The sequence below is a fragment of the Clarias gariepinus genome, chromosome 12 (assembly GCF_024256425.1).
Source record: "Clarias gariepinus isolate MV-2021 ecotype Netherlands chromosome 12, CGAR_prim_01v2, whole genome shotgun sequence".
In the NCBI taxonomy this organism is placed as follows: Eukaryota; Metazoa; Chordata; class Actinopteri; order Siluriformes; family Clariidae; genus Clarias; species Clarias gariepinus.
Genome location: NC_071111.1, coordinates 26,707,835 through 26,723,216, shown reverse-complemented (window position 1 = coordinate 26,723,216; position 15,382 = coordinate 26,707,835). Strand labels below are relative to the sequence as shown.

Genomic DNA, 15,382 nt, shown 5'->3' with positions numbered 1-15,382 from the left:
ACACGGTCAAGAAATGCTTAACGTGTAAAAGATTGTATTCTGTGAGTTTGACTAAACCTTCAAAACCTCACGAATGTCCAGGCTTCAAGTGTCAGATTTGCGGTCAAAAAACAGAGTTTATTTCAAAAGCAGATCGGCACCAGTGTTACATACTCCCTATGCTCGTCGATATACGTTACACTAGGAAAATCTTGTTTTACGATTTTGAAACCTTTCCAAACCAGGACGGCACGCACACTCCGTTTTTCGTGAGCACAAAAACACTGACGGGTAAAGAGTGGTGTGCTGACGGGGTCGACTGCGCTAAAGAATTCGTTCTGCGATTCAGGAGGCCCAGCTACACCCGAGCCATCTCTATCGCTCATAATTTAAAAGGATTCGACCGGTATATTATAATCAATGCGATGATCGACCTTGGCATAAAACCAGAGATCGGTATGCAGGGGGGTAAAGTGATTCTATTCACAGAGCCCGATTATAAACATAAATTTATCGACTCGCCGTCTTTTCTCCCATTCCCTCTCTTGCAGCTTCCAAAAGCCCTGGGTTTTTCCGAAAAGGTAAAAGGCTATTTTCCACATCGTTTCAGCTCCGAGGCGAATCTGACCTATGTAGGTGCTTACCCAGGCCCCGAATATTACGGCGTCGATCAGATGACCGAGAAACACAGACGCGAGTTTCTGACGTGGTATAGCACCGTGAGTGAGGGGACTTTCAATTTTAGAGAGAAAGCCAGGTATTATTGCAGAAACGATACCGAAATACTTGCTCAAAGTTTAGAAAAGAGTTTGTCGAAGAAGCCGGGGTCGATCCCTTTAAGTCAGCAACCATCGCGTCGGCCTGTATGTCTGTTTTCTGCACTCATTTCCTAGAAGAACGCACAATCGCTATACCCTCCCCCGACGATTATCGGAAACAGTGTAAACGATATTCGGATGCCGGTATTCAATGGTTAGAATGGGTAATGTTCAGCGAAAATATATTTATCCAACATGCTCTGAATACAGGCGAAAAAAAGCTGGGACGGTATTTTGTAGATGGTTACTCCGTGGTAAACAATGTGCCAATAGTTTATGAGTTCCAGGGTTGTTTTTATCACGGTTGTACGCAATGATTTTCTCCTTAAGACGTTAATCCTTTAACGGGTAAAACGTACGAATGCATGAACGAGGAGAGTGAGGAGAAACTGCGGCGTTTACAACATACGCACGGGGTGAAAGTCGTAGCTATAAGAGAGCATACGTGGGTTAAGATGAAACAGACCCATCAAGGTCTGCAAAGATTTCTTAAAAAGCTTTAATCCCCCTCAGCCGCTCTCCCCCCGCGATGCGCTGTACGGTGGCCGGACCTGCCCCGTAAGATTGCGTTACACGACGGGTCCCGCTGAAAGTGTGAGGTATGTAGACGTGACGTCCCTCTATCCCTATGTAAATTATTCATTTCCGTATCCGGTAGGACATCCTGAAATAATCTTTAAGGATTTCGGAAGATTATTTTGGTTTAATAAGAGCTCGAGTTTACCCGCCCAGAGGTTTATTTTTTCCTGTTTTACCTTATAGATCGGGGAAAGGCCGTTTGGTTTTTACTCTCTGCCGTACATGCGCCGACCTGAATTTCCAGCGAGGTTCTTGCACACACACTGACGAGGAACGCGCATTGACGGGGGTCTGGGTAACGCCCGAGTTTACTCTAGCCTTAGACAAGGGCTATGTAATAGCTGAGATCACTGAGGTATGGCACTTTAATGATAAAAGTGCCGACTTTTTCAAGGGTTACATTAAAACTTTTTTAAAAGGTAAACAAGAGGTAAGCGGATATCCATCTGAGGTTACGAACAAGGAGGGTAAACAACGTTACATAGCCGACTATAACACTAATCAGGGAATTCTGTTAGACGCCACCAAAATCGCATTTAACCCTGCCAGAAGACAAGTGGCTAAACTCTGTCTGAACAGCTTCTGGGGTAAATTCGCTCAGCGTTCTAACATGATTAACACAGAACTCATAAGCGATCCTGAAATCATTTTTAATTACATGTTTTCAGGTAATTACAACGTTAACTATTTTAGTTTTCTAAACGAGAACGTCGCGATGTTACAATGGCAGCACAGCGAGCGCTGTATCGCTCCCCCCAACAAAACAGATAATGTTTTTATTGCGGCCTTTACAACAGGCTATGGCCGAATGACACTGTATGGTTATCTGGATCATTTGCAAGAGCGAGTCTTGTATTATGTCACCGACAGCCTGATTTATATAACCAGAGTGGGGCGAGACCCCTCTCGAGCTGGGGAATTATTTAGGTCAGTTAACGGACGAGTTGGACGGTGATACGATAAAAGAATTTGTTTCAGCCGACACGGGGCTCTGCAGCTGTCTGTTATGGTAGAAAATGTTTTCACCCCTCTCTGATTTTCCAGAAAATCCAGGATTGTTTTTGGATAATACATAAAGTCCGGAGGGAAACCGAAAGAGTCGAAAAAGCTCGCTCCCCCGTCGGCGTCCAGAGAGAGAGCGAGCCAGTGTTCTCCGGGCATGTGTCGCGGGTGCGTGTTAACTACGAAATAGGCCGGTTGATGAAAACTTTTAGGTAGCAAAGGTAGCTCGTCAGAGGCATAAACGCCGTTTAACGAATCTCCCAGTAGATGAGGAGAAGATTTTCCAGCTGATTGTTCATTTTTTCTCCTCTCCCATCGGTACAGACCCAGTAATAGTCAAGTAGGACGTTTCTTTTAGAGTTTATTTCAAGAATTGAATTGTAGCAGGCGTACACTATCAGCATAGTTGTGTGCGATAACGGGGTGCGAAAACGTAACCCCAGTCTGAGAGAACCGCTGGATACGGGAGAAACAGCCTCTGTGTCTTCGGAGGGGCTGAGGTTAAAAACAAAAAACAAATAAACCCTCGTGGAAATCCTGTCTGTCGATGGCGAGCGGTAAATTTTTCATTTGTCTCCCTGTAGCTGTAAATATGTTGTAAAACTCTCTGACGGCTGAGCCGTTGTTGAATTGAGGTTGGAACGCTTTGGCTGGGATCTGTCTACCGTCTTGACACAACGCTAGATATTCGACGTCGTTATGCATAAAGTTAAAAGGTAAAAGGTCACATTTACCTGTGAATGCTTCGTGATTCACCATAGCCAACACCACGTATTTAGGGGTAGCCCCTAGAAACAGATTCTCGTGGTTACATATGCGGGAATTCTCCGGGATCGAGTAGGTCTTCACGTTTATACGCGAAATAGGATACAAGGCATTGCCTCGTGCCAAGGCTGTCTTGTAACCTAGACGAACTGCGGCAGCGACCGAGAGCTTGTTGATAAAGAGAGACGCTCCCAGTATTTTCAGATGGTAAATACGATTGCTCGGATGCATGAGGGAAAATTCTTTGCTAGCGCGAATCAGCCTGATTCGCAAATCCACACCATTTAATAGGAGCCCTTTGCAGAAGAAAATGTCCGCGTGAAGGGCGCCTAGCAGATGAATCTCCCTAGATTCCTGACTGAATCGAGCCCTCTGAACAAGGCCTCGATTGGGGCCGTTTAACACCACCACAGAATCCATGGCTCCCGCTGTGTCTTTGTAAAACAGACCTGCGCTAAATTGACTTTTCAGAGTGTCCTCTGAATAATTCAGCAAAGTCTCTGTAATAGCCCTGTACGGCTGCGTGGCGCTGGCTTGGGAGATTAATCGGTCGCTCAATGTAACGTCGCATTGTGAAAAAAATGGTGTTTAAGGGGTAATTCACTAATCCCACGGGCGCCTCGGGTGCGATATCCGATCCGTCTGGATTAGTAATTTTTAATCTTAAAAATAATAATGTTTCAGAAAGGTCCAGATATTGATGTCCGCTACTGTTTATTATGAATTCTATCGGACCTCTATCGGTTATTGCGGATAAAGGTTGAATCTCTATGCGTTGGCTCTCTTCGATATAGAGCTGGGTCATAGGGGCCGAAAATAAATCGAGCTCCGTTATGGCGCATTCGGCCGATTTCTCGTGTAAAAGAGCCATGTCTGATTTTTTTTTTTCGGTCAACTCTGAAATATGTCGCAAGATCTCGATGTCGACCTCCTTCCCGCAGATCTACTTTCACCAACTGATTTCCTCTTTTTAGATACTCTTCTTTTTTTAGACTTTGATACATGCTGACCGGGCGGGTGATTTAGGGCTCTCCGAGAAAGAATTCCGATTCCTGACCCCTCCTGATCTCCCGAGGCTTCGCCTGTTTTCCTGACGGCTCTGCTAATCACGTCCGAAGGGTTGCCCTTAGCAGCAGTTGTTTGATGAGGCTTAGCAACGCTGAAACCCTTTTTTACCAGAGGTATTATAAAACGAAACAGTCTCGAAAAACTGACCCGACTCCTCGTCCGTACATAACCGGGGCGCCGGTGAACCCCGGTAAACCGCCCACCTGGTTTTCATAGTAAGTTACAAAACGCCTGGGGTCCGCTCTGTAAGTTAACGAGGCCATAATGACGTTTTAATAGGTCTGAAATGGAGCGTGAGTATCGTCTTACTGTAGGTGAAGACTACCTGTTTATTCTGATTAGATTTAATCTCCACGTGTATGTTTTCAATATGGTTCTTAGCCACTGGTACGTATTGGGGAGTGCCGTACGAGCGAGTGATAACATCACCATATTTCCCCTCTATTTTAACCGCGCAGAGCAGAGGCGCGTATGCGTCACTTACAATCTGCGGGGTGATAACGTCGGTATAGAAATAGAGATGATAAAATCCCGCTTTCATGTCGGCGGGAAATGGGGAAATTTTTGGTCCGGGGCCTGTCGTAAACCATTTACCAGGCTTCACACCTAACATGAAACACAGAGGCGCTGTAAAATGCAGACGATAGCGCCCGCTCCCCATCCATTGGAAACTCTGTAGGTTTCTGTTAAAGCTTAACCCGACGTCACATCCTATCTGTCTAAACTCCTCGTTCAGAGTTTTCATGAGGTGATCTTTATCTTCATAAACACCGTATTTTATTTTTGCTCTGTGCGGGGTAAATGCGCTCAATTCCATCTCCTCGGCGCCACCGCGAGCTCCGTGTTCCCATGTGTCTATCCACGTAAATTCGGCTCCCTCTCTTGGCAGGTTATGCCAGGAATGCGAATATGATACATCAGTCAATGCCACTTCCCATGCACCGTCAACGACAATATGCTTCGCCAGGTCCACACAAAAACTCGAGTTCGTATTATTCTTAAACACGTCGTAGCTGGCGTTCGAGGGTAAGGTGATGTAAAAAGCCTCTCTGCTTGAGCGTTCCATCGCGCGAATGATACTGCATCCTCGAGTTTGATATTTTATACATTGATCAAATCGCAGGCTTTCACGTAGCTGTTGAATTTCTCAGGCCAGTTTCGCCATTTCACTAGATAATGTTTCACCCCCTTATCCTACGCTCGCCCAGAATTTCTTCTATCTGAAAGACTGTCTTTTCTGACCTTTACTTTCTGTAATTCGGCCTCGTAGAAAGTACCCTTTAATGCTTCACCGTCATAATCCTTTAATCTATACACGGGAGGGAAACGCGGTATGCATTCGGATACCGTAAATATTTCGGCCGTGAAACTGTGCTTGGAAATTCTCACTTTATTCTCACTTTCTACTCTTGTCGTTTAAGGTGTGTAAGTTTTTTTAAGATCTGTTAGGCTTAAAACCGAGAAGTGTTTTATGAAACTCTGAAGAGTGTGTGTTTTATGACCCGTTTAGTTTTATCACTCGTTTAGGAAGTTTGTTTACATGTTGTGAGAATATCCTTTATTTTGCTAAGTGCTCATTTAGGAGGTGTGTGTTTTATGACCCTTAGGAAGTTTGTTTACATGTTGTGGGTTGAGAATATCCTTTATTTTGCTAAGTGCTCATTTAGAAGGTATGTGTTTTATGACACTTAGGAAGTTTGTTTGTTGAAAACATGAGAGTTGAAAAAAAAAAAGAATATCCTTTATTATTATTATTATCAGAAAACAGCATAAAAGAAGAAAGAATCACGTAATAATAATATTAACAACGTTTTCTTTCAAACCTTGTGTAAGGATTACATTACATAAAAAAAAACATACAAGAAGAATCGCGTAGTAATATTAACAGCGTTTGATTACGTTTAAAGCTTGTATAAGGATTACATTAATAAAAAAAAACATACAAGGAGAATCGCGTAGTAATATTAACAGCGTTTGATTACGTTTAAAGCTTGTATAAGGATTACATTTATATAAAAAAACACAAGAAGAATCGCGTAGTAATATTATCAGCGTTTGATTACGTTTAAAGCTTGTGTAAGGATTACATTGCCATTTCTATATAAAACAAAATCATGAATTTTTCCGCAAGTCGTTAACAACGTCTACAGAATGATTGTTTTTTAAAAAAAAAATAACCATACTATCAATAAACAATGCATAAAATGTAAACATATGATGCATGTTTATTTCTTCTCATTCAAAACAACAATAATCTTTCAAAAAGTAATAACTGGGGAATTCTCGTTCATGTGCAATACAGCCTGCACAAGCTCGTCCCAGTATGTAGAACCGGTTACAGATTTAATAATACATAGAATCTCTTCGAATCTCCTTACCTCACCGGGTACACAGTTGAAATTGGATTTAAACTTTAAACCATCGTCGACTCTGTTTTCGATTACTTTAACCACCAGTCTCTGCAACTCGCTGATCACCAGATACTCGTGCATATACGAGCTCCATTTTCTCAGGCAGTTACCCATCTTCTTCTTCAGACGTCGTTCCCGTACCAAAAGTTCACAACTTTTTCTAAGCTTCGGTTCTTAGGCGTAGTATCGTCCTGTCCGCTTAACGCTCTCCGTATTTCTATAAGCGTCTCTTCGATGCCCTCGGTGGTTCTCAACTTGTGTAGATAGGTCTCGGACACCGCGCGCAGTTTAGCCTCGTCCACTGGAGACAGACTGCACGCTTTCAGAAAGCGCAGGATGGATGGAATAAATCGATCAGTCCATAGTCTCTTCTGCACTTCTTCAAAGTTATCTTGAAAAAAATCGTCCGTAACACCCACAGACACTCGTTGTGTTTCTGACTAGGATGGTCTACGATACAGCCGTAGCAGGTTTCCCTTTCGGTAGCAATACAAGACTATACTCAATAGCCTTGTCACCACAGTTTTTATCGCGTCCAGATGAAAACGGGAAGCTGTGAACTAATGGGATTTAAAGTAACTGCCTGAAGAAGAGGTGGAGTTAGAAGGAGAGAGCGCGTCTTGTCACGAGCTGATCCATCCAATCACGACTCTTGTGGAAAAGTCCTGTGATTCGCCCGCCGAAAACTTCATGCATTCGGATCCAGGCGTCGACAGAGATGCTCAGAGTCGTGTGAAAAACACCACACTCGGTGTTGAAGCGCTCCACAGTCACCGAACCCTCTGGCTCATTCTCGCTGGTCAAACCCCAACTCACGCGGTAGAACCATTTTCCCGTAGCTGCTGCTTTTGTCTCCCATATTATTCTCATCAGTCTTTTCTTAGATTCGTTTTCCACCACCACACTCTTTGTTGCCGTTGTTGTTTCATCAACAGGAATTTCTTCTTCAATCTCGTCCCAGAGATTTAGGTTCTCACTCTCTGGTAAGGTTTCTTTGTTCTCCTTCCTTTCTTTAAGTACACTAATAATCAGTAAGCTCAACACACCCCAGTCGTTCAATGTGATCGCTGTTTTTTCAACACATGGGTTAAATGTTTCACCGTTCTCCAGTTGGTAAAAAAACATCTCCCCATCTAAGTATTTAAACACGAAGCCCCACTTACGTCCCTGATCCAGACTCATCTCTTTTATCTCGGTTTTTAAACAGACTGTTATTGGACAGTTTAGAAGACAGCAAGTGATTTATTTATTATCATCACAAAAGTAAGTGGTATGGAGGGTCGGAACAATGTTTAAATTTCCGATTCTGTATTTGGATTTGATCAAGTGGAGGGAGTCACGTGGGATTCCAATGACTTAGTTATTGTTCATATTAGCGAAGGCGAGGAAACACATTTCACAAAACAGTAATTGCTTCTGTTGTAGGATTCGACATATTAGCCACGGATTCTGTGCTTCAGTTTTTCTTTTTGCTAATCATCACCCGTGTTTTCTGCCACTGCAATATGTAGACTTCATTTGGACAGTTCTGAATACGCCTTGTGATTGAACAGTGATGATCATTATACTGTCCTACTCTGTCTTCTAAACTGTCCAACAGCAGGCTGTTTACAAACCGCTACTACCATTCAGGGAGAATGAAGCATCTAGTCCGTCTACACCGAAATAACTTCCTTTTACACTGAAATGACTTCTGTTTACACTGAAATTACCTCCTTTTACACTGAAATGGCCTCCTTTACATGGAAATACCTTCCTTTTACACTGAAATAACTTCCGTTTAGAAAACTGAGAATCATGTATCATGTACATCATGTGTGTTTGTGCGCAGATAGTGTGTGTGTGTGCGTGCATCTCATAGGTGTGTGTGCATGGACAGTTTGTTTGTATGTGCGTGCGTCTTATAGGTGTGTGTGCGCGCGTCTCATATGTAGTTGTTTGAGCAGTTAGTAGTATATATGTATGTGTGACTGTTTCAAATATGTGCATGCGAGTGTTTCATGTGTGTGCATGAGTGAAATTTGATTTAAGCCCTATACGGTGCCTCATAAAATCACAGATCAAAAATCGAAAAAGTAGATCAGGTAAGGATTTGTCTTAAAACGACTCTAGCATGTTATAATTCACTTTTACTTGTACAACTTCAGCGCTGTTATTTCAGCAGTGAAAATATGAAACAATCACACTAAAAATATTCGGTTTAGCTTCTTTAATTAATATCTACAGTGCATTGCAAAAGTATGCATACCACATGAACGTTTCCACATTTTGTTCCAGTACAACCACAAATGTAAATGTATTTTATTGGGATTTTATGTAATAGTCCAACACAACTTGGCACATAATTGTGAAGTGGGAAGAAAAAAATTCTATAAAAATAATAATAATTATTATTATTTTTTTTTTTTACAAATAACTATCTAAAAAGTGCAGCGTGTATTTGTATTCATCCCCCCCCGCCCGAGTCAATACTTTATGGAACCACCTTTTGCTGCACTTATATCTGCAAGTCTTTTGGGGTTTGTCTGTACCAGCTTTGCATCTAGAGAGTAAAATTCCTGCCCCTTCATCTTTGCAAAACAGCTCAAGCTCAGTCAGATTGGATAGAGAGAGTCTCTGATTTTCAAGCAGTTTTCAAGTCTTGCTACAGATTTTCAATTAGATTTAAGTCTGCACTTTGGCTGGGCCATTCTAACATATGAACATGCTTTGATTTAAACCATTCCATTGTAGCTCTGGCTATATGTTTTGGATCATTGTCCTGCTGGAAGGTGAACCAAAAGTTTCATTCAATTCTGTCCAGACAGTTTTGCTCTGACAAAATCTGGCTGGACAGAAAGACAGACAAACAGAAAATCTTCTGAGACTTGTTTCGGTCCTCCAAAGTATGAAACATACATTGGAGAGATGATCTTACCCCAGTTTCTCCAGTTTACAATGAGGATTCTCCAGTACAGCACAGAGACTCTTCACTCCTGAGTCTAAAACATTATTATTAGACAGATCCAGTTCTCTCAGGTGTGAGGGGTTTGATCTCAGAGCTGAAGTCAGAGCAGCACACCCTTCAACTGAGACACCACAACCACACAACCTGTAGAGAGACACAATGACACACTCTTCATCACCAGATTTTTATCTTTATTAAAGACTTACTTTAAACCTGATGTTTGTAAAAATATTTTATTCAGAATGAATTCACCTGTTTATTCTAATTAACAAAATAATACAAAATTATCATAATAAGTCTTATATTTTGTTTCTATCAGCAGATGTGTGTATTTTTACAGTATATTGCTGCACATCATTAAACTTAAAAATAATTCGTATTCATGTCTTCTGTAAACCAGATTGTTTGTGGATAATATACACCTCCTGACAAAAGTCTTGTCGCCTATCCAAGTTGTAGGAACAACAAATAATAACTTGAATTCTAGTTGATCATTTGAAATCAGAAGTGGCTTATATGAAAAGCAGAGGCCTCTAGATTACACTTATTTTACAAAAATAAACTCTTATCATGCTGTGATTTTTAATTATTTAATTAGGACAGAATGGTCAGACTTTGCTTGGACAAAAGTCTTGTCACTTAACAGAAATAATGTACAGTACAGGACATAAAGTCTTGGAGCAGTGAAAAAAAAAATAATATTGTGTATAACTCCCATGAGCTTGGAGGACTGCATACATACGTCTCAGCAATGACTCAAATAACTTATCAATAAAGTCATTTGGAATGGCAAAGAAAGCATTCTTGCAGGACCTCCAGAGTTCATCAAGATTCTTTGGTTCATGTTCAATCCTTCTTTCTTTAACTTACCCCAGACATACTCAATAATGTTCATGTCAGGTGACTGGGCTGGCCAATCCTGGAGCACCTTGACCTTCTTTGCTTTCAGGAACTTTGATGTGGTGACTAAAGTACAGTATGAGAAGGAATGCCATCCTGCTGAAGAATTTGCCCTCTCCTGTGGTTTAAAATGTAATGGGCAGCAAGAATGTCTTAATACTTCAGGCTGTTGAAGTTGCCATCCACTCTGCAGATCTCTCGCACGCCCCCATACTGAATGTAACCTCAATGTTTTTCTTTCACCGAACTAGACTGTTTTTTGAGTGAATTTTGGGCCCATGTGGGTTCCAATAGGTCTTCTGCAGTATTTGCGACAATTGGGATGCAGTTCAATAGATGATTCATCTGAAAAATCAACCTTCTGCCACTTTTCCACAGTCCATCATCCCTGCAAGCTGTAGGCTTTGGCAAATGCAACACGGTTTTTTAGTTATCTTATGTTTAATGCTGGTTTCTGAGCACGAATTCGGCCACTGAGACACTGCGTGAGAGAATTCGACAAACTATTCCTGTAGATACAGGGGTTTCTGGTGACCAGTTGGTATGTAGCTCTGTTGCAGTTGAAAAAGGGCTTGCCCTGGACTGTCAAAACAACAAACAGTACTCTCGAACAGTTGTCTTACATCATGAACTTCACCAGTTTCTTTAAATCAGTGTTGGAGCGGTTTCCAGGTCCCCAGTTTTAATGAGGAATTGCATTACTTTTGGAGTAATATCTTTGGCTGTGGATTGGAGCATGGAGACTTTTTTTTAAATACATTATTTTAAGCATATCTGTACAGAGCTTGAGGAAGTAATGTCCTTCTGCATGTCATTTATACATCGGCACCTTTGTTGGTGGATGAGGCATTCTCTGTGCATTGGAAGTTGTTGAATAGCTCAATTTTGGTAAACAACTAGGTTATGACTCAGTGTGAATAAAAGTGTGATGATGCTGCTGATGAGAGACGATGGATAGTGAACCCTATGTGTCGCCTATGCTTCTCAGGCAGGCAACACAACAAGGTATTTCAAAATATCAGGGTATGGGACGCAGGGTTGTGTGTCTAGGTCTTTCATCCACTCTCCAGCTACCAGGTCATACAAATCTATGCTTTTGATCTTTCCCAGTTCCTCAAAATATCTCTGCTTGGCACCGGCATTTAACTTCTTCTAGTAAAGTCCCTTTTCTTTAGGTTTACCCTTCCCCATCTCGAAAGAAAACACCATGTCACAAATCTAAGTGCAATAACAAGCCGCTCTCAACTCTGTGTCACTCTCAACACATCTATGTCAGAAATTACCGTGGCAACTGATCAGCATCAGGACCAAAGATGGTGGCGCCTTCCCAAAAAGCTACGAGGTATAAAAACAGTGTGATGTAACTTCACATTGTCTGTATTAAAACATACAGCAGTGATCATGCACTGTGATCTCCTCTCATACACACACCTATTGATCCTGTTTCTCAACTTCAGCTTTGTGTTACTGCATGAGTGTTTTTGAAAATGACATTTATAGATATTCTTTATTCATGAAAAAATTTAAAATAATACAAGACTATTTACTGCTTTTATGATACAGATTTGGTAACCCTGTTTAGAGCCGCTAGATGGAGACAAATGTTCACTGACAAAAAAAATATATATATTTCAGCTTTAAGACCAATAAAATGTTTCTCATTTGCATTTCCCTGCTGCTTTTAAACCCTACAGCTCTCACACAGTGCATTTAGTTTGTGTCCCAGGTGCAGTTTGTGTGATTAGTTACAGTGTTTTAGTAAATTTCACAGTAATTTCAGACACACTGCAGTCACATCAAGTCATGTTTTGCTTTGCAGCTTCTCACATACGTACATCTGACCCAAAGACTCTGTGACAAATCATCAGTGTGCAGTGAAAAGAAACAATCTTCCTCCTCAGGACATTGATGATCAACCTAAAACTTCTGCTTCAGTCTCACTATTAGAGAATGTGTCTTACTGAGGAGCAGGTCATGTGACTCTCAGAGAGATGATCTTACCTCAGTGTCTCCAGTTTACAGAGAGGATTCTCCAGTACAGCACAGAGACACTTCACTCCTGTGTCTTTTACTTTATTATTAGTCAGATCCAGTTGTCTCAGGTGTGAGGGGTTTGATCTCAGAGCTGAAGTCAGAGCAGCACAGCCTTCATCTGAGACACCACAACCACTCAACCTGTTGAGAGATACAATGACACACTCTTCATCACCAGATTTTAATCTTGGTTTACTTGTTATAAATATGATGTCTGTCATGTTGGACCATCTCTCCTCTCTTGACCAATCACAAGGTATAACTAACACTGACCAAAGAAAAAAAACGCTGTTTAATGACATTAGTCTACAGAGATTATAACAGAAAGTGAGGAACTGTACAGACTTACCGTATGGGCGAAATATACTTGCTTTCAACTACTGTATGTTTACACACATGCATGATTTTATTTGTGTTAGATCAATGCTGACATCAACAAACATGGCAGTCAAGGACTACAACTCCCAACACAACCTAGCAAGATCACTGGAATTCTAATGACACATATCTAAAGCCAATCTCACAATCACACCAGACGATAAATGGAACTTCAGAACAATGACCTTCGTGAAGTACACACTCATGTGAGTAAAATCCAAAGTGATACCAAGCCTTTGTTACAGTGATTTCCTCTTGTGTATGACCAAGTTATTATTATTTTTTTTTAGTCTAGTCTAGCCCAGTTCAGCGGGTTGTTGATCGACAACACTTGCCTGTTTTGGATTACGACCTTGAATAGCCATGTTTGATTTGTTTACCTGTGATTGTGTTTTTAACAAAATATGTTTGTACTTGCACCTGCGTCTCCTCGACTTCAGTTCCTCATAGTGAGTAACTTGTGCACATCCTCAGAAATTAACGCAACGCTCTCACAAGATGCCAGGGTAAGGGATGCTAAACAGTAGGGGCAGTGTATTCAGCAGACATGCTAAAAAAGGCAGATAGTTTCAAGAAGGTCTGCAGTGACCCCCACCTGTATGATGTACCTTTACCACTGTACAGTGACAAATATGCATTTCATAACAGTTGGTGGGAGATAAGTACTACCCATAAGCTAAGCTCCTTGTCACCATGTTTACTTCATAGAAACCCGTCTGATTAACAGTGGTGGCTGGTGCAAAAAAATTTTGGGGGGACCCAAACAAAATTAAAATTTAACTTTTAATAATCGCCTGTAAATGCCCATTTATCAGGGGATTACGTATCATTACTACTAGTATAAAATAAAGGCATGACTCATCGCATCCAGTCAGACAGCTCCGCTTGCCATAAGAAGTGCTGGTAAAGCACCGAGTGTAAGCTCGGCCGTGATCACGTGACTGCTGCTTAATTAGAAGATCAGGTCAATTTGGTCCAAGCTCTTTAACTTTTTTTCTTTCTTTGTCCGATCGCCTTGTGAAGGAGTATTTTAGCAAAGAAATTACAGACTTTCCCTCATATTTAGCTGGCTTCCGCGTCAATCACTATTCAATACATTAACTAACAATCTGCTGACCATTAATAAGACTCGTTGAGAATGCTCCAATCACATGAGCCCTAATATTTAAAACCAATATTGATCCGCTAAGCACAAAATGGGAAAGTTCGGGATGCACAGTGCTGCGCCCCAAGGATGATTTGTAAAAGTCCAATTAGAGCTCAGCCTCAAATCACATGCTTTTCAAAAATTTACGTGCCTACATAGAGCCTCGTTTGTCCGGCGCCCCGCATACACGAACATGAATGAACATAATACAGTTTAGATTTTTTTTTATTGTAAATAAATTATATTAAGAAATACAGCTGAATATTGTGACTAAATGACTTTCATTATTAAAATAAATAATTATTGTCTTAAATAATTACATGTTAAAGTAGCATTCTTCTCTGCCTGACGTTAAGGGGGGCGGCGTCCCTGCGTCCTGTATTGACCGGCCGCCACTGCGATTAAATTTAAAAACCTGTCTGATTAAATACTACTGAAATCCTGGTGGTTACATTTTCCTTTTAATCTCCTTTTCATTCATTAGTTCTCTTCACTAGAATCTCTTCATTCTTGAATGCACAGTTAAATGCGCATATATTAGTTTTTTTTTAATCTGTTTATTTCTCTTATTTTCTGATTTGATTTTGAGCTTTGGAAAATGAATGTCCACATTTGTCACCTTTTAAATCTTTTGAAGCTTTCTCTCTGTATCTGTGTCTATCACACACACATAAGGGAACTAAGGAAAAGTAACACTGAACTTAGGAGAAACCAAAAGCTAAACTAAACAAGAGCTAAACTAACAAGAGTTAAACTTAACATGGAGCTAAACATGACTAGGAGTTAAACTAAACATAACAGAAAGGCATGAAAAACACAACAACCATTAAACTAAACAAACAGACTATAATCGGAAACCAAGAGAACATGACACTATAACAAAACCAAAATATGGAGCATAACATTATGCAACTTAACTGAATGGCATAGGAACAATGGAAATGGCAAGACGCAGACAGACACGGAGAAAGCTTAAACAATCAAACAGCTATTTATAATCAACTAATTAGCTACCTCGGTTCAGGTGAGCGCTCCCATCACCTGACCGAGGTGCACTCTAGGAGTTCAAAACCAAAGAAACACAAAAAGAACACAAAACTACAAAATGGCGTCTGGGCGCATGGCACCCTCTGTTGTTTAACCGTGACATTACCCCCCTCCCAAAGGCGCTACACAGCAGCGCCCAAACGGAGGTCCAGGGCATCCCCCCAAGGTCCTATGTCGGTCCTCCCGACACTGGATTGGTGTCGAAGTCGGGCGGCCGAGCGAGGAGCACTGGAGCTGAGTTGCCGTCGAATTGCCTTTCGGGGCTCTCTGAAGGATCTGGGCCTGCAGCGGGGGTCTCTGGAGGATC

General features: G+C 41.3%; 2 protein-coding genes across 6 annotated transcripts in view; both read right to left on the bottom strand.

The window, feature by feature from the left end:
* The window catches only part of LOC128533813 (NACHT, LRR and PYD domains-containing protein 12-like), a 470,287-nt gene that overhangs the window by 177,268 nt on the left and 277,637 nt on the right, over positions 1-15,382 (bottom strand). The window lies entirely within an intron of this gene.
* LOC128533807 (NACHT, LRR and PYD domains-containing protein 3-like) overlaps positions 1-15,382 on the bottom strand; it is a 143,648-nt gene that overhangs the window by 33,130 nt on the left and 95,136 nt on the right. For 4 of the 5 annotated variants that reach the window (XM_053508061.1, XM_053508063.1, XM_053508062.1 and 1 more), the window contains 2 exons: positions 12,471-12,644; positions 9,540-9,713 (listed from right to left, as the gene is read on the bottom strand). In XM_053508061.1, coding sequence (XP_053364036.1) covers positions 9,540-9,713; positions 12,471-12,644 — 348 coding nt within the window. The remainder of the gene's footprint in view (positions 1-9,539; positions 9,714-12,470; positions 12,645-15,382) is intronic. The other variant, XM_053508065.1, reaches the window with a different exon arrangement.